The sequence below is a fragment of the Microcaecilia unicolor genome, chromosome 10 (genome assembly GCF_901765095.1).
Source record: "Microcaecilia unicolor chromosome 10, aMicUni1.1, whole genome shotgun sequence".
NCBI classification, from domain to species: Eukaryota; Metazoa; Chordata; class Amphibia; order Gymnophiona; family Siphonopidae; genus Microcaecilia; species Microcaecilia unicolor.
Window position 1 is genome coordinate 5,662,952 of NC_044040.1, and position 17,629 is coordinate 5,680,580.

At 45.7% G+C, this 17,629-nt stretch overlaps 1 protein-coding gene across 3 annotated transcripts in view; it reads right to left on the reverse strand.

Annotated features, from left to right (window-relative positions):
• Nucleotides 1–5,148: 5,148 nt before the first annotated feature.
• Nucleotides 5,149–17,629, reverse strand: part of PRPF18 (pre-mRNA processing factor 18) — a 43,896-nt gene continuing 31,415 nt past the window's right edge. For 2 of the 3 annotated variants that reach the window (XM_030216494.1, XM_030216495.1), the window contains 5 exons: nucleotides 15,695–15,763; nucleotides 12,719–12,859; nucleotides 12,415–12,486; nucleotides 7,357–7,512; nucleotides 5,149–5,650 (listed from right to left, as the gene is read on the reverse strand). In XM_030216494.1, the coding sequence (XP_030072354.1) occupies nucleotides 5,570–5,650; nucleotides 7,357–7,512; nucleotides 12,415–12,486; nucleotides 12,719–12,859; nucleotides 15,695–15,763 (519 nt within the window). In that variant the 3' untranslated portion in view covers nucleotides 5,149–5,569. The other variant, XM_030216496.1, reaches the window with a different exon arrangement.

A 17,629-nucleotide genomic window follows, 5' to 3' on the forward strand; every position in this document is an offset into this window, starting at 1 on the left:
GCCCTACCAGAGTAGGAAGAGAGACAAGACCCGGACAGGGGGAGAGATACTGGACTTGGGGAGGAGGGAGGGAATGTAGCAGAGCTACTGGACCAGAGGGGATCATAGGGGGGGATGTAGCAGAGCTACTGGACCAGAGGGGATCATGGGGGGGGGGGGGGTGTAGCAGAGCTACTGGACCAGAGGGGATCATAGGGATGAGAGAGCTCCCTAGACAGGGGTAAGGGGGGGAGAGCTGCTGTACCAACAGGGGTGTGAGAAAGATTCAGACCCATAGAGGAGGGAGGTCATAGGGAGGCAGAGATCCTGGCCTCAGGGTGGTGGGGAGGCAAGGAAGGGAGAAGCTTCTTCTAGAGCTTGAGCACGTGTCCCTTTGTGACCTTCGCCAGCTCTTCTGGCTCCATCACACAACAAAGTAGAGCCAAACCACAGGGCCAGGCTACAGAACAGATTCAAAGGGCAGAGAAGGTATATTTAGGAGACATTTCCTGGCAAAAGACTGAACACATCACTTCAGGCCGTTACTGGCACTAAATTCACATTCTCCAGAACCGTATAAAAAGTTTGTAGGCACTCACAGCCCCCGCCATCGAGCACCCCAGTCACTGCTCAAGATGAGTAAGTAGCCACCATTTGTACAGTCTGGAGGGACTGTGGTCTGTGGCTCATGGGCCATAGTCAAGGACCACTACTGAAAAGGGGATATAAAAATAGGGGGGGAGGGGGCCCCACAGGTAGCTGTGAATGAGGGGGGGGGGGGTTGGTTTTAATTATCCAAAGCCCAAAACAGCAAAAGGAAACTGCTGGTGCACACACACATTTTAATGAATTTCAAAGAAGATAAAATCACCATTAACCCATTGAAGTTCAAGCCTGTGGTTGTAATTCATCAAATCTTCATTGCAAAGGGCTTCAGTCTGTGATGAAAACCACTTGTAAAAATGTTCCCATAGTGACTCCAGGGACCCTTTGCTGGTTCACCCACTCCAGCCAGCTGGAAGCTCTTACATAAATGTGCTGTGAAAAACCATTTGCTGTCTGTCCCGTTTATACGCTTTCAGTGCTTTGCTATTCCAAGAATTCTGATGCAATTCAGCAACTCTGACATGCGATACAAGTGAGCAGATGGACCTTAGCTGTGCTTGCGTGGTAGGAGGGACTGGCCCTTCCAATGGGTGAGCAGTTACATACAGTCCTATCTAAAATGCTATTAAGAAAGATTTGTTACCATCCAGTGAAAAATTAAGATGTGCCCATAACACCTCTCCCAAGGCAGTTGGGGTAAAGAAAAAGACCAGCCTCATGAAACAAACCCTGCAAAAAGCAAACACATTCCAGACCTATACAGAAAACCTGTCACAGCAATAGATACCAGACATACACATTTCCCCAAAGTCGACATATTACAATTAAAATATTTTTCTACCTTTGTTTTCCAAGCATTGCTTTAATCTGTGTCTCGTTTCTGCTATTTTTCTTAACTCTATTTCTAGGGTCTCCTGTCCTTTTGACATTTATTATCTATGTGCACCATCCATCTTCTGCATCCCTTATCTGTCCTGGAAAGCCCTCCCCTCTAGGTCCAGTCCCTGTCCTCCTGTGTTCAGCATCTGCCCTTTCAGTGCCATTATCCTTCCTCTATATTCAGCATCTCTCCTGTGTCCTTCTCCCTATGCTCCCTCCATACCCAACATCTCTTCTCTATGTCCCTGCCCCTCTCCATAGCCATCTTCTCTCTTCCCTGCCTTCCCCCACCCCCAGTATCTCTGCCTCACTATGACCTCTCCCCCCCCCCCCCCCGGTCCTGTATCTTTCTCATGCCCCTGTTGGTACAGCAGCTCCCCCCCCCCCCTTCCCTAGTCCAGTCTCCCTTTCTCATCCCTATGCCCCTCTCTGGTCCAGTAAGCTCTGCCTCCCCCTCCCCTCCCCAAAGTCCAGTATCTCTACCCCTCTCCAGGTCTAGTCTCTCTTCCTACTCCAGTAAGCCTGGTATCTCTCCATTCCCCCCTCTCTCCGCATACAGGTCCAGCACCTTCTCCAGCCACCTCCACAGAGCTCCAAATCTGTGCCAGCCGCCACTGCAATGTAAAATTGGTAGCCTTCGGCAGCCCCATCAAGGCCTTTCCTGTGTCCCATTACCGCTTTACAGTTGTGGCTGGTGGCATGAGTCTGCAGGGGGCAGGGGCAGGGACAGAAGCCAGACCTGTGCCAGGTTGATTGATTTATTTGGATTTTGCTCACACCTTTTTTTCAGTAGTAGCTCAAGGTGAGTTACATTCAGGTACTCTGGATATTTCTCTGTCCCAGGAGGGCTCACAATCTAAGTTTGTACCTCAGGCAATGGAGGGTTAAGTGACTTGCCCAAGGTCACAAGTAGCAGCAGTGGTATTTGACCTGGCCATCTCTCACTCCTCCACTCTGTGCATTTATTGCCTGTTTACCCAGGCGCAGCCTATGTGACTTTCTTAATAAAAATTACCCTCTCAGTATTACTCATGCAAAGTCCTCAGAAGTTGAGGGAAACAGGGTTAACATCAGATGTCCTGGGCTCATATTTTGGAAAATGAGGCTTGGGTCACACAGGTAACAGAATATTCACATGGAAGCACCATAACTCTACTTACTGAACTTCACAGCACCACAAGGTCCCTGGGTCACTTAAACATTTCAGAGTGTCAGACATGCAAAGACCTGAATCAAGGACAGCATGTTCTTAGAATGCAAGAACTACCCTTAGGGATAATTTTCCATATCTGAAGAACTGCTTTCCAAGGGCACAAGGATTTAAAAGGGCCAAACCCTTCGGTGTATGGTCTTCCGGCTGTCAGACGCATCTACAGGAATCGGACTTATTTCACAGTCTTTTCTTCAGGCTTCATATCTAAACTTTTGACAGACTAAATCTCCCCTCTCAGAGCTCAGAATCTACTTTACTGAAGTGATTTTATTCCCCCCCCCCCCCCCCCCATTTGTGTCTGTCTCTACCATAAAGTGTTTTTCTTTCGATGGGGTTAATTCAGAATCAGAGGCTTTCTAGGAAATCCTGTGGATAGCTTGATCAGTCCTGCAAATTTTCCAGAAAGCAAAATAGTAAATGCTGACACAAGGAAGGGCATTTTCAATACATCTATCTTTTTGGACCATTAAAAAAAAAAAGTCCAGGTGAAAACCACACAAAATCAAGTCATTGGGACGTCGAAGCCACCAGCTTTCCGAGTAGACTGGCCACACCCGGGCATCCCAGCAGAGCAGTGGGGCACCCTAAGGGGCGCTGCAGTGAACTTCACTTACAAGGTCCTAGGTATACATCTCACCATTACCCTCTTATATTGTATGGTGAGGCCTTCAAAACCCACAAAAAGCCTACTGTTTCTAACTATAAATCATTACAATAGCCCTTATGGCTGCAGGTGTCACCTATATGTGGTTACAGTAGGTTTTGGGGGAGGGCTGACACTTTCCACCACAAGTGTAATAGTTAACAGTGGATTATGGGCCTGGGTCACCTCTACAGTGCACTACACTGACCACTAGGCTATTCCAGGAACCTGGCTTGCTTCTCTAATAGGTCTGGCCATAACATCTGAAGCTGTCATAGAGACTGGTTTGTACTGTTTCATTTACATCTTTGCGGGGTGGGAGGGGGTCAGTGACCACGGAAGGAGTAAGGTTGGGTGTCACTCCTTTATTCCTGCAGTGGTCACCTGGTCATCTAAGGCACTTTTTGTGGCTTATTCGTTATTTTGAAGTGCTTCACTGTACCTGTATCTTGTCACCTAGATGGCTTTGTGCTCAGTTATGAAAGGAACTGTGCTGGTGAACTGTTTTCTATCAAGCAAGCTCAGGGACAGTGCAGGAAAGCAGAGCAGCATTTTGGCCCCACCCTTATCTGCAGACCAGGCTCAAAAGTGCACCAGCTTTTGAGGCACGCTGCCTCACGCATGCCACCGAAGGGCACGCCTAAGGGGCATGTAATGCCCTTTACTGTGACCCTTTGTGGGCAACGTTTTGGACAACTTGACTACATTTAGAAGCAGGTCTTTTGAGAATACTTGGAACTTGTGTATGTTTTCTGTTGTATTAGCTTAATTTTGCTGCATTGGTGCACTGTAAGCCACATTGAGCCTGACGCTGTTGGGAATGAGGGAGGTTGGTTAGGGGGTTGTTGGTTTAGAAATGGAGAGATGAACCCCCAAGCCCTGTTCTCAGTCCATCGATGGACAGGAGGAAAGAAAAAAAGCACAAATCTAGCAAGACAGAAAGACAGATGGGGGTCTTGAAAGTGGGTGAAAAACAAAAAGAAAGAGGAAGCTGAGAAAATAATGAGATAGGGAAGAGCAGGAAATGGAAAGTTAGTAAATAGGAGAAAAGTGGAGAAAGAAAGACAGATTTACTTTTTTTTTTTTTTTTTTAAATGATGAGCCAGTCTGTAAATAAAAACTGGAGGGGGAAAGGCTGTCCTTTCAGTAATACTTATGACTTGTTGCCTTTGTTTCCCCCCCCCCTCTTCTTGGGTGAGACGGAGCAATCTCTAGTCCCTAACCCTGCCCCCAGGACCAGTGGATCTGTGTGTGGGCGACTGTAGCTTGGACTACCGCACTCAGTCAGAGCAGCTCTACACCTTTGTGGTAAACTTCCTTTTCTGGTTCTGCACAGGGCTTCAGAGCAGAGAGCTAAACGGTCCTCAAGCTGACCCTGAAGGGCAACTCCCTCCTGCAGGTGCTGGAGGCAGCCATTTTGTACCATCAGGAACGCACCAGTCAGTGATATCACAAACACAACACCCCCCAGCTGTGACATGACCCTCAAGAGTCAGCCCAGACTGGGCGTAAGCGAAGGAAATGCAATCTGCTAGCCAATTGGATATGGTGCGTTTCCCGACAGCCACTCCCCTTCTGCTGGGATCAAAAGAAACAAACGATTGGGCAGACTGTCTGTGGGGCTGTGTCCGCTCCAGAGAGAAGGCCAATGCTCGTTTGCAGTCCATGCTAGCTATGGCTAAAATAGCACCTCAGACTGTGTATGAGCCTTGCAATATAACAGCATTCAAAACTATTTAACCTGCACATCCCAAAAATTCAGAGACGACAAGTCAAAATGCAGGGTTTGAAAAAAACACACCAGTCAGAAAAGAAAGAAAACCTCAACTGAAGGTAAAATGATAAATACTGTATTTACAGAGTTTTAAAGTGTGACATCAAATAGTCTTTACTGCAAGTTCAGAAGCACTAAGAAGCTTTACCAGTTTCACTGTAATTAGGCTCCAACTTCTAAATCTTTCTCCACCATCCCGTGTCCAAAAGGCCTGAGCGCACTACCTGCTCAGGCAGAAATCTGATGAGCAGCTCCTGGACTATGAGAAATCAACCAACACACAGAGGAGGGAAGAATGGAGTCCATTAATAATCTGAAATGGACACTCCTGGAGGTGGGAGTCGAAGCCACATTTCTTGTGGTCTGGCACAAGTACAGCACTCCCATGCCGTTTCCTGCATCTCCAGTGCTAGTTTTACTCAAGCCTGTGACGTCCGAGCTTCACTCAGGCTGCTTCTCTGCATAGGCGGAGGCGTCACAATGCGTTGTACTCCACACATTTTGATGGATCTGTTGGAAAATGCTTCTGACAAATCGTCATTAACCTCTTCAACCCCTGGGAGGGAAAAAAAAAAAGGATTATACTGAGTTCATAATCTGAGCAATATTGTGGAGAAACATCTCCCTCCTTCCCCTCCCCCCCTCACAGCCAGACAAAATGGCAGCCAATTAGGGTGGTGTATTCCTCACTGAATACAAAAAAAAACTCTCTCAGTATAATATCTACAAGCAGCTCATGTGCTGATAACTTTGTGACATGGATAGCTGCTCGTGCCCTTGATTTTGACACACAATTTTGCCGTTTCACATTTGGAGGGAGGAAGGTGCCTCAAGGTAGGGGGCTTTTCATTCCTTTCTGCTCCACAATCCTCCTCTTATTTCTCTAAGTGTCCCCTAGTCTTCGTACGTTTTGAAAGAGTAAAAAAAAAAATCGATTCACTTCTACTGGTTCTACACCACCCAGGATTTTGTAGACCTCAATCATATCCCCCTTCATCTGTCTCTTTTCCAAGCTGAAGAGCCCTAACCTCTTTACATAAGTACATAAGTAGTGCCATACTGGGAAAGACCAAAGGTCCATCTAGCCCAGCATCCTGTCACCGACAGTGGCCAATCCAGGTCAAGGGCACCTGGCACGCTCCCCAAACGTAAAAACATTCCAGACAAGTTATACCTAAATATGCGGAATTTTTCCAAGTCCATTTAATAGCGGTCTATGGACTTGTCCTTTAGGAATCTATCTAACCCCTTTTTAAACTCCGTCAAGCTAACCGCCCGTACCACGTTCTCCGGCAACGAATTCCAGAGTCTAATTACACGTTGGGTGAAGAAAAATTTTCTCCGATTCGTTTTAAATTTACCACACTGTAGCTTCAACTCATGCCCTCTAGTCCTAGTATTTTTGGATAGCGTGAACAGTCGCTTCACATCCACCCGATCCATTCCACTCATTATTTTATACACTTCTATCATATCTCCCCTCAGCCGTCTCTTCTCCAAGCTAAAAAGCCCTAGCCTTCTCAGCCTCTCTTCATAGGAAAGTCGTCCCATCCCCACTATCATTTTACTCCCTCTTCTTTGAACCTTTTCTAATTCCGCCAGAACTGAACACAATTTTCAAGGTGAGGTCACTAGCTGGTGCAAATGCCCACACCTAAATCAGCAGAACACGCGTAAATAATAGTACATAAGTAATGCCATACTGAGAAAAGACCAAGGGTCCATCGAGCCCAGCATCCTGTCCACGACAGCGGCCAATCCAGGCCAAGGGCACCTGGCGAGCTTCCCAAACGTACAAACATTCTATACAATCAAGCCATTGTGACATCACTAATGAGGTTGGCTCTTATTGGTGGAATGAGCCACTATGACATCACAATAGGTTAAATCACTGCTCTATGTAATAAAAGTGAGCCAAGTAGAGGACATAAGTACATAAGTAATGCCACACTGGGAAAAGACCAAGGGTCCATCGAGCCCAGCATCCTGTCCACGACAGCGGCCAATCCAGGCCAAGTGTTCTATAATTTACTCTGTATTTACATGCTCTGCCTATACGCACCCCCCCCCCCCCCCCCGACAAAATACGTGCTTTCAAAACACGGTGCGTAGTTTCTGCTAGCTGGTCCTACACATGTGTAAATGGACTAGAACACTGCCATTTCTTTGCATAACATTATACTGATCCATTACTTGTAGTATAGAAACAAGGTCCATCCTGACTAGGTGGAATTGCCAATGAACACATTCTGGCGCAGTTACCTGAATATATTTCCGCTGCGTCTCATCGTTCAGAACATGAGCCACGTGCTTGGAGAAAATCTTTTCACGACCGGTACGAGCGTGAATACCAACCATAGTGACACCAATGGGCCACGGGGCATTCCCAATGGCCATCTGGAGATAGGCGTCATTAGCCTGTGGACATAAAGAAGCAAACTAATAAAACACGATAGCACAGTTTCAGCTGCCTTGAAACTCCCCAGTAGCCACCCAGCTGGTTTATCCTGGCCCTCTAAAAGAAGCAAGTTCAAACCAGTTTTACACAGAATCCAGCAGTTCACTCATCAGAAAACACAACAAAAGAATGTCGTTACTAAAAGCCAGGGATGCTACCCAAGCTCGCTACCATACAAAGGAGCTTTAGTACGGGAGACTGGAAGTGGTTTCCAACACTTGGCAAGCAATCAAATAAAAAAATAAACATTTCCATTGTTGAAAGCTGCAGCACCTTTTGTGCCAGCAGCTGGATTTCCCCGTTGCTAGAAGCGGAGATGGTGTTCCAAAACCCCAGCAGTTTAACTTATACTGAAGAAAAACGAAGCACCAGGGTCTGCTCTCCTACACACAAAAGGGGGGGGGCACTTGTTTCGTGCTAGGCTAATAGTCTGTAAAGGGCACTCTGGACGGAACGACCTTTACAGAATACTAGCGCACATTTTGCTCCTAACTTTGGCCACAAATTAGCACTTGTTAACGCCAACAATGGATTGTTATTGCCTAATTAGCTAATTAGTTTCCATCTGGATCTACGCTCTGTCCAACGTTGCCCAGCGACCTATATAGAATCTGGCAGTTAATCCATTTCTTACAGCGATCAGCTACAAAAGGGGCCAAGTGCAGCAGAGCAACAAGACCTGCAAAGAAAGCACATCAGGACTCGCGGACTTGCATTCAGAAATTAGGGTTGCTATTGGCTCACAAATGACCAGCTCCAGAAACACAGCTTTCATGAGTCAGGCTCAATGTGGAGATCTGTGGGGAAATAATTTGAATTCCTACTCTTGTGTACATTGTCCCACTCTTTACCTGTTTCCTCCGGCATCGGGAGAAATACAGAAGAAAATGACAAACTATACTAAGTACGCTGTCTTATCAGGAGGAGAGGCTGACACTGTTCACTGGTCACAGAAGTACCCTCCACTGCTGTCAGCTGCAAGCATAGGGCCGGTGCTGTGGGTGCTCGAGCACCATCAATATTTTCGGGCACGGCAAGTGCAATGCTCCACAAAAGGGACCCCCCCCCCCCCCCAATTCTTACGCCATGCTTGCTGTTCCACTGTTGGCAGCTCTCCCTAACTACCTTGATCAATGACAGTAGATGCACTGCGGTGATTGAAAGGAGCTACCTCAGGATCTTGGTCTTCTCTATGACGCGTCCTGCCTCTCTGATGCAACTTCCTGATCCGCATGGATAGGATGCGTCACAGGAAAGATGGAGGCCCCGAGGAAGCACCTTTTAATCACCGCAATGCCTCTACCGGTAGCAATCAAGGTAGTTAGCAGCACCGATGAACCGCAGGGGGGGGGGGGGGGGAGGACAAAAGGGAAAAGCATACACCTGCAGGCCAGAGGGAGGGAGGGAGAGATGCTGCTCTGCTGGACCAGGAAAGGGGAGGTGGAACAGTCAGACAGGAAGATGTGTTGGATGGAAAGGGGAAAGGGAGAGAGAAAGATGCTGGACCAGCTTGGGGTGGGAGAGAGACTGGGGGGAGAAGAAATAGGGAAAGAAGATGCTGGATGGAAGAGAGGGGGAGAGACACTGGACACCCAAGAGGAAGCCATACTGAACTGTGAGTGGGTGTGGGTGAGAAGCTACAGAGAGAGATACTGGCCTCAGGGCCAGGGGGAAGGAGGGAGGGAAAGAGAAGAGATGCTGGGTATGGAGGGGGAAGGGGAAGAGATAGGGACACAGAAGGGTAATGCTGGACACGGGGGGTGGGGGACAGAGGAGTAATACTGATCACAGGGGGAGGGGGATGAATAGGAACAGGGACACAGAGGGGAAAATGTAGCATAGGGCAAGACACACACAGAGGGGAAATGTTGAATATAAGGGCTGGATCAGGGCACTGAGAGGGCAGATGATGAAAATGGAGGAAGGTAAGGGACAGGGACACAGAGGGGAGATGTTACACAAGATAGATAAAGATGCAGAAGGAGGATGGTGTACCTGGAGCAGAAACAAATGTTAAATGGGCAAACCACAGCGAAGACAACAAAAAACAAACAGACACAGAAAAGAAACACTGGGACCAAAGGGAAGAGAAAAATAAAATGCTCAGACAACAAAGATAGAAAAGTATTTTATTCTGAATTAATTCACTGGAATATGTCAACTTTTACAAATGCACATCTCTGATACTTTCCATTTTAGTTGGCTTCGTGAGGTTTCTAGTTCAGTTTTTTTGCCTTCTTACTGATCTCTGATATATTTGATGTGTCATGTGTTTTTCATGTGTGGTATTTTGCATAGAGGTCTTGTTTGTTTTTCACTAGATAACGTATTGGTGTTTTAGGGCCCAGTGTAATATTTACACTGATGCCTTTTCACAAATTAGGTTGTAGCATGAATGGTATGGTAATGTTGAGTGTGGTTTTGCCCAGGTTTGTGTACAGTATTAAAGATGTCTTAACAAGGTGTGGTTTGGATTTTAAAACGTGCAGGGGAACAGCACTTTGATGGTGTAGTAATGTCTCAGGAATAAGCAATGTTTTGCAAGCTAAAGTTCAGGAAACGGAGCCTCGTGTTATCTGTGAATTCAATCTAGGACTATTTCTTTTTTTGGTGGTGGTAGATGGAGGGAGAATATTGGATTGTGTTCAGCACCCCCAATCATTTTGAAAAGTTGGTTCCTATGGCTGCAAGAGCTTATGAGCTAAATCTAACTCCCTCAACCCTACTTCCTTACTAAGCAGAAGACAAGAACCAAAAGGTTCATCAAGCCCAGTATTCTGCTTTCATCAGTGGTCAATCCAAAACTAACCGACAGGATCCAAAAAGCTGCAAGATTCCATGCATACAAGGTGGTGGCCAAGATGCATAATTATTTGATGACGTGTACATTCTACAAAGAGACAGGATATTTCTGTATCCATATAATTTTAAATGTTCAAACAATTTTTATTGAGTTTTATGTTTCAACGATTTTTATTATTATTGATGACAAAACAATATAATAGATTGAACAACCATCCAGCAGAATCCCAAATACATCCACAAAATACATCTAGAGTGCTCCTATAACATACACAATGTCATCCAATTATAATACCACCCTTTAACAAAGTCCCTCCCTCCCTCTCGAAACCCCCAACCCACCCCTTATCTTCTCCCCTCCCCCCAACCTAACCTTCTCTCCCCATCCCCCCAACCTCCCCCCCTCCCCCCCTGTTCCCAACCTGAAGGAACTTTACCAAATCAACATAGGAAGCTCACCCTGCATTAAGAAGTAAACTCCGGCCTCTAGGGTTTAGGATGCGTAAGTAGGGGCCCCAGAGGGCCAGAAACGTAATTCTCTTTCTCTGCGAGTATCTAATCTCGCCAGCCTCCCAGGAAACCAGCTGATGCAACTGGTTCCTCCAATGCCAGTATGCTGGGGGGTCTTTAACCGTCCAGTACTGTAGAATACATTTCCTAGCCAGTAAGCACATCTTACGAAGTAACAGTACTTCAAAACGATTCTGCCCTCCAAAGGATTCTGGGAGATCTAAAATTAATTGCTCAACTGCCCCCCGGGCCTTAATTCCAAGTCGCCTTTCCCAAAAGCCTCGAACCTGAGTCCAAAATCTTTTCACTAGAGGGCAGCTCCAAAACATATGTAGTAACGTACCTGGACTCGTTCCACATTTGAGACAATTTGGGCTGCGACCCCCTCCCATGTGTGCTAATTGTGTCGCTGCCACATACCCTCTGTGGATACATCGATATGCACATTCTCTCAAACGAGCATCTGTTACCAACAGGGGTATGCGCGCCACTACCCTCGGTACGTCCCAAGACACCACTTCAAAGCCCAATTCTCTTTCCCACGCACGTCTCAGTGGCCCATAATCTCTAGGGGGTTGCCATCTAGTTAATGTCTTATTTTATTGAGTTTTAAAAAATATAGCAAAAGAAACGCATACAAAACAGGTTTCGGAATACACCAAATCAGTCGTCCCCCTCCTCAAACCCGAGATTATAGCACAGTGATTCACAAAAGGCTTTGGGGTTCTTATAGTCCTCCGATATGTGTCCCTCCCCACCTTTCCCCCTATCTGCCATTGATGCAGGAGCAAAGCTCCAGGTGCCTCTCCTGTAGCACATTCCTCAACAGGCAGGCGAGAGATGACTTCCCAAACAATACGACGGAGTATTAAAAGTTTCATCCTTCTCCTCCACGTGCCTCCCCCCTTCGTATGTAAGAGACGAGGCAGGTGTCAGGTGATGGTTCCTGTCCAGAACGGGAGAATGTAAAAATAATTTTTTTCTTATTTTTCACGTTTCTCTGTCCCTGGGAGCCGAGGGCTTGGATGCTAAGACTTGAATGGGCCCTGGGCCATTCTGGCTGCAATGACTTCTCCTCATTTGGACCTTTGCATCCCACTACCCAAAAATCCTCACTAACGATCACATGATTCACCAGAGGGCTTGTAAGTTCCAACCCTTTTTTTCTTGAGATGTCTTTCCCGAAGGGGCCGAGAGACATGAACAGACAGCTGCTGACTATTAGTTCTGAGATTTGAGCTCGAAGCTCCCATTACCAGTACAGGCCTCTTCTGGCAAGGGCACAGCTAACCAGTGTACTCTCCCAGGATACTGGGACACTTTCAAGCCATTTGTTTCCGTGGGAGTCAGTAAAATTAGACACTTGTTAAATGGAAACAAGGAAGACCACAATGAATGAATTTACCACATTCCTGCAGTGAATGCCAGGTCTTGCCTTTTTCCCCATTCTAGATTCCCTTGAGGATCGAACACATGACACTTCCAATGTACGTTCCCAACCCAGTCTGAATGCAGAGATGGAAATAAAGTATGATATACAAAGCACGTACCTTCACATATTCTCTTTGCAGCATGAATTGAATAATATCTGTTATAGACTCCTTAATGTCCGCTGGAAGGGTCTGTGGAAAGTAAGACATTTTACAATTAAATTTTCATATTGGGCTTTTTCTTGAGGTCCCCCAGTAAAGTGGCGTTTGCACAAACCCCCACCCACTCTCCCTCCCCTCCGGTAGAGTGGTGTCTGCACAGACCCCCCACCAATAGCCTTTTAAACTGAACCTTTTCTGGTAAGAGGTTTAAAAGCAATGTTTTATGAAATAAGAAAAAAAAAAAGGGATTTGAAGAACTCACCCTTTTACGCAGTTTTCTGAATAGGGGTCGCAGGTAGGATTCTGTCTGCTTATGGGTAGCACTGGCCAGCTTTCCCTGAACACTGCGCTTTACGTAGTCTTCTCGCCCATTCAAATCCTTGGCCCAGACTCCCAGCAGGAACTGTGAAGAGAAGGAGTCGAGTTACCACAGCACCACCTAGTGGCCGGTTAAGAGAAAGAGACGATTTCTAAGCTCCAGGCAGGACAGTTATCAATTCTCTCTGCAAACAGAGCTTTTAAATTTAGGCTTTGGTCTCCAATGTTTAAATAAACATAATAGAATAGGCTAATTTTTCCATTTACATTTGACATCCAAACAGAAATACATTCTATTTATTATGTGTGGCACTTAAACCTATGAAACTTTGGAAGGCTAAGTGCTTTGAAACTATGCCTCCAAGTTGGTCTCCTAAATTCTTCAACAGCAATATGTACCTCTTTGTGTCTAACTGTGCAGTGCTGGAATAACCAGCAAATTGCCAGTGGACCACTGCAGGTTTTAGCTGGTTCAAGCCAGGCCACTGCTCCTTCCTCAACCCCACCCGACCAAGAGGAGGATGAATGACTGTGGCCTGGCAGAGTCTGTGCTGCCAGACCCGCAGAGGACAGATTAACAGTGCCTGATGCAAAGCACCCGAGAACAGTAAAGGGGCAATTTTATAAACCTTGTTTTTGTGGGCAAAGTCCATTTTACACACAGAACAGGGCTTTTTATAACACTGCACTAATGACATATTTGTGTAAAAAGAAGGCATATGATAAAAGCACACTTCCTTTCATGTGATGTGCATATAAAGCACCTGGAGGGCATGGTTTGGGGACAGCGGGATGGAGTTTCAACATACGTGCATATTCTATAAAATACATGGATATACATACTCCATCTTCGGAGCAAGTTCATCTCGTGCACAAAAACCGACACCATTCTGGACTTCTCAGCCAGGGGGCGCTTAACAGTGGTAGCTGATGAATACAGGCTCTCAGGTTGTGAAGATGAGGGGGCACGGAAAGGGATCTGTTGACTAACGTGAGAAAGGAAGAGGGGAGGGGCAGAGGAACAGCACTGTGCGAATGAGAGGGGCAAGGAAGGGGAGAGGCATGACGCCGAGGACAGAGGGAGGAAAAAGAAAGCGGACACAGAGATTAACTGAAGAAAAATGGACCAAGATGGCTCTAGCAAGTCCTGGCTGGAAGATGCACTGGAGGTGGGGGCAGTGTGACAGACCTATGGACTGTAGAGCCTCCCAATAAAGAATTAGTTGCTAAGTGGAATGAGGACCTTGGCACGAGATTGATTTCTGCCGATATTAGTCATGCACCGAAACCTATTCCTAGGGTGGTTAAAGGAGCGACTTGGGGAGAATGCACGTTTCAGATCTTTACTACAGCCTACGTCTTTCAGGTGCAGGCGTACTAATCTGGGAGTATCGAATCTGAAATATGCGTCAGGTGTGGTAATTCTGAGGGTGCTCTCCCTCATGCTCTACGGCTTTGTCCGTAGGTTCACCAGTTCTGGTCTAAAGTATTACAGTACAGTATACTGGGTATCTTGATTCCATTTTCTCCCCTGGGTATCTTTATTGGGGAAAACACTTAGTTTTGGGATCTTTGGTTTGGGTCGACATCTTCTCTTTGGCATGTATGGTTGGGCATAAATGTTTAATGCAATACTGGCTGAAAAACAAAGGCAGGTTGTGCCTTGGGTTGCATTTGGTGGGAGGTTATAAGAACAAAGGAGTTGCCTAGTTGTTAGTGCAGCAGACTTTGATCCTGGGGAACTGAGTTTGATTACTCTGGGCAAGTCACTTAACCCTCCATTGCCCCTGGTACAAAATAAGTACCTGAATATATGTAAACTGCTTTGAATGTAGTTGCAAAAAAACACAGAAAGGCGGTATATCAAGTCCCATTTCCCTATTTCAGATTCGACATGGAATGCTATTCCACTAGCAGCATTCCATGTAGAAGCCTGCCCTTGCAGATCAGCAACGTGGCCGCGCAGGCTTCTGTTTCTGTGAGTCTGACGTCCTGGACATATGTGCAGGACGTCAGACTCACAGAAACAGAAGCCTGTGTGGCCGCGTTGCTGATCTGCAAGGGCAGGCTTCTACATGGAATGTTGCTAGTGGAGGAGTAGCCTAGTGGTTAGTGCAGCAGAGTTTGATCCTGGGGAACTGGGTTCAATTCCCACTGCAGCTCCTTGTGACTCTGGGCAAGTCACTTAACCCTCCATTGCCCCAGGTACAAATAAGTACGTAAACCGCTTTGAATGTAGTTGCAAAAACCACAGAAAGGCGGTATATCAAATTCCATTCCCTTTCCCATTCCCTACTAACTTTGTTAAATTCAAGGGGGGGGGGAGGATCTAGGGGAACGGATATATACTTGACTGAATTCCTTCAAAAAGGCGGTAAATAAATCCTAATAAATAAATAAAGCTGAATGTTTACACATGGGTACTGTATGAGTTGTTCCATTCTTATTTCCAGAGTGGAGGAGTGGCCTAGTGGTTAGGGTGGTGGACTTTGGTCCTGGGGAACTGAGGAACTGAGTTCGATTCCCGGCACAGGCAGCTCCTTGTGACTCTGGGCAAGTCACTTAACCCTCCATTGCCCCATGTAAGCCGCATTGAGCCTGCCATGAGTGGGAAAGCGCGGGGTACAAATGTAACAAAAAATAAAAATAATAAAAAAAAAGATTCGTACAAGAAGGGAAATCAAGAGGATAAAGGTTATTGGGCAGTAAGCAAAAAGGATTTGCTGCGTCTTATCTCTGGTCATTTTACATCCCCAGTCTGCCCCTGCGGTTATGAAATAGTGACCAGCAGAACGGTAAGTCTTATCTGGACCAGTCTCCTCTTTTTCAAGGATAAGCAGACAGATTGGTACCCACTGTGCATAATCCCTACACCACCTCCTTACACAGATTGCGCTGCTTCAGCCTCATCCTTCCTCACCTTCAGCACTTTGGTAATAATATCCATGTCCTTATCATCAGCACCTTGTCCCAAGGATTCCCCCAGGGCCTAGAAGAAACATCAAGAGAAAGACATGTATGTACTTAACAGTGATCTTGACGAGCCTCACTGGTCAAGGAGTGGCGTATCACATCTGGAACAGCTGGCATTATACAGATCTTATACCATGACTCATTTGATACAACACAGAAATATATAATTTTCTTTTGTCGTCTCCGCAGCTTCTCATTATGCAGGTTTAAAAATATATTGAGAGTGTTGTGGGACTTTGTGTCAGAGTAAAGAGTAAACATGAACTGCCTTTTTATTTGTTTTGTTTTTTTTAAAACAAGCATTCAAATGAATGCTGCGATGCACAAAGCGGCTATTTCCCAAAGGGCACACATTACCTGAAGCAAACTCGTACATTACAACAGAACCAGTATGAACTAATTTCTTTGCAAATATCCTAGTCTCATTTCTTTCTTCCACTGACATAAATAAATCTCTCATATTTTTTTACATCTGGTTTCTTTTAAAAAGGCATTCAGACTCCCAACTCAATCACAACCAGTGTCATGAACCTTCACTCATAAGTACATAAGTATAAGTACATAAGATCTGTCCGTTCTTTTAGGTTCCTTCATTGGGGACTGCGCATCAATCACAGTCCTTCCAGAGCCCTGCAATCAAGGACCCTGAATCCAGCCACTAGGTTTTACCAGTGTGTAATGATTGGGACTCCCTTCCTCCACCTACCAAGATCAAGAGTGTGCCTCAGCCTTATCCCTGGCCATCCCTGCAGGCAGATTTTACAAAAAAGAGATGTGCACCTTTAAAGCCACACCCTAGCTTTTAACCCATTTCCCTCTAGCTGTTTCTTTTATGGTTATGCTTCACCTTAGGGCATTGCCTTTTTTGGCAGAATGACCCCTAGCAGTGCGTTAGGGGTCAGACATACTATTTTGAAAGATGATGGCGGTAGAGGCTCAAGCAATTGGGGCAATATCTGGGATGGCCAGGGGGGAGAGGAGGTGGGGGCTGATAGATGCTGTCTTAGATGTCCACGTGGGCTTCCATTACAGGCTTTGCAAAGTTCCAGGCCTTGCACTGAAGAACAGGGTAACCTTTCATGTATTAACCCAATTCTCCAGGCTTTTGTTTCCTGTCCCTCCTAAATGGGTCTTAAGAGTCAACAAAAAAGCAGCAAATGCTGGGAGATATATGAAGGCTAAGAAAATGGCCTTTTCAGCTGGCCATAATTTTGCTATTTATTACTTTTTAGATGATACTGTTGTTATTAGCGTTATTGTGGATTTATTATGTGTGCGATGTCATAAGCTGCACAGAATCGTAGATGTTGCGGGATACATATAAAATAATATATTTATTTTGGTTTGATTTTCTAATCTATTGTATACTGCCTGGAGAAGTTTTGACTCATGTGATTTATAAATCCAACATACATAATATATCAGCAGTAGCTTGCAGAGGGTGCTGAGAAAATCAGCAGAGCGGAACCGATTTAGACTCACCATGGTGCAAGGGACTAAGTAAGAAAAAAGGTAAATAGAGATGTCTCTCCAGGACAAGGCCCAAGTCCTGAAAAAACTCCAAACTGCCCAAAACAAGGCAGCCAGACTTATTTTTGGTAAGTCGCGGTTTGAGAGTGCAACACCTCTCCGTTTAAAACTTCATTGGCTTCCTATTATGGAAGAAATTTCAAAGTCCACACGATGATTCACAAGATTATCTACGAAGACTCCCCAACCTACATGTACAATCTGATTGACCTTCCTTGAACTTATCTAAACTTACACCTTCCCAACTGTAAAGGAATCAAATACAAAACATATTACGCATCCAATTTCTCCGTTATAGGCAGCAAGCTCTGGAACATCCTACCAAGATCGATTCGTATAGTCAATAACCATC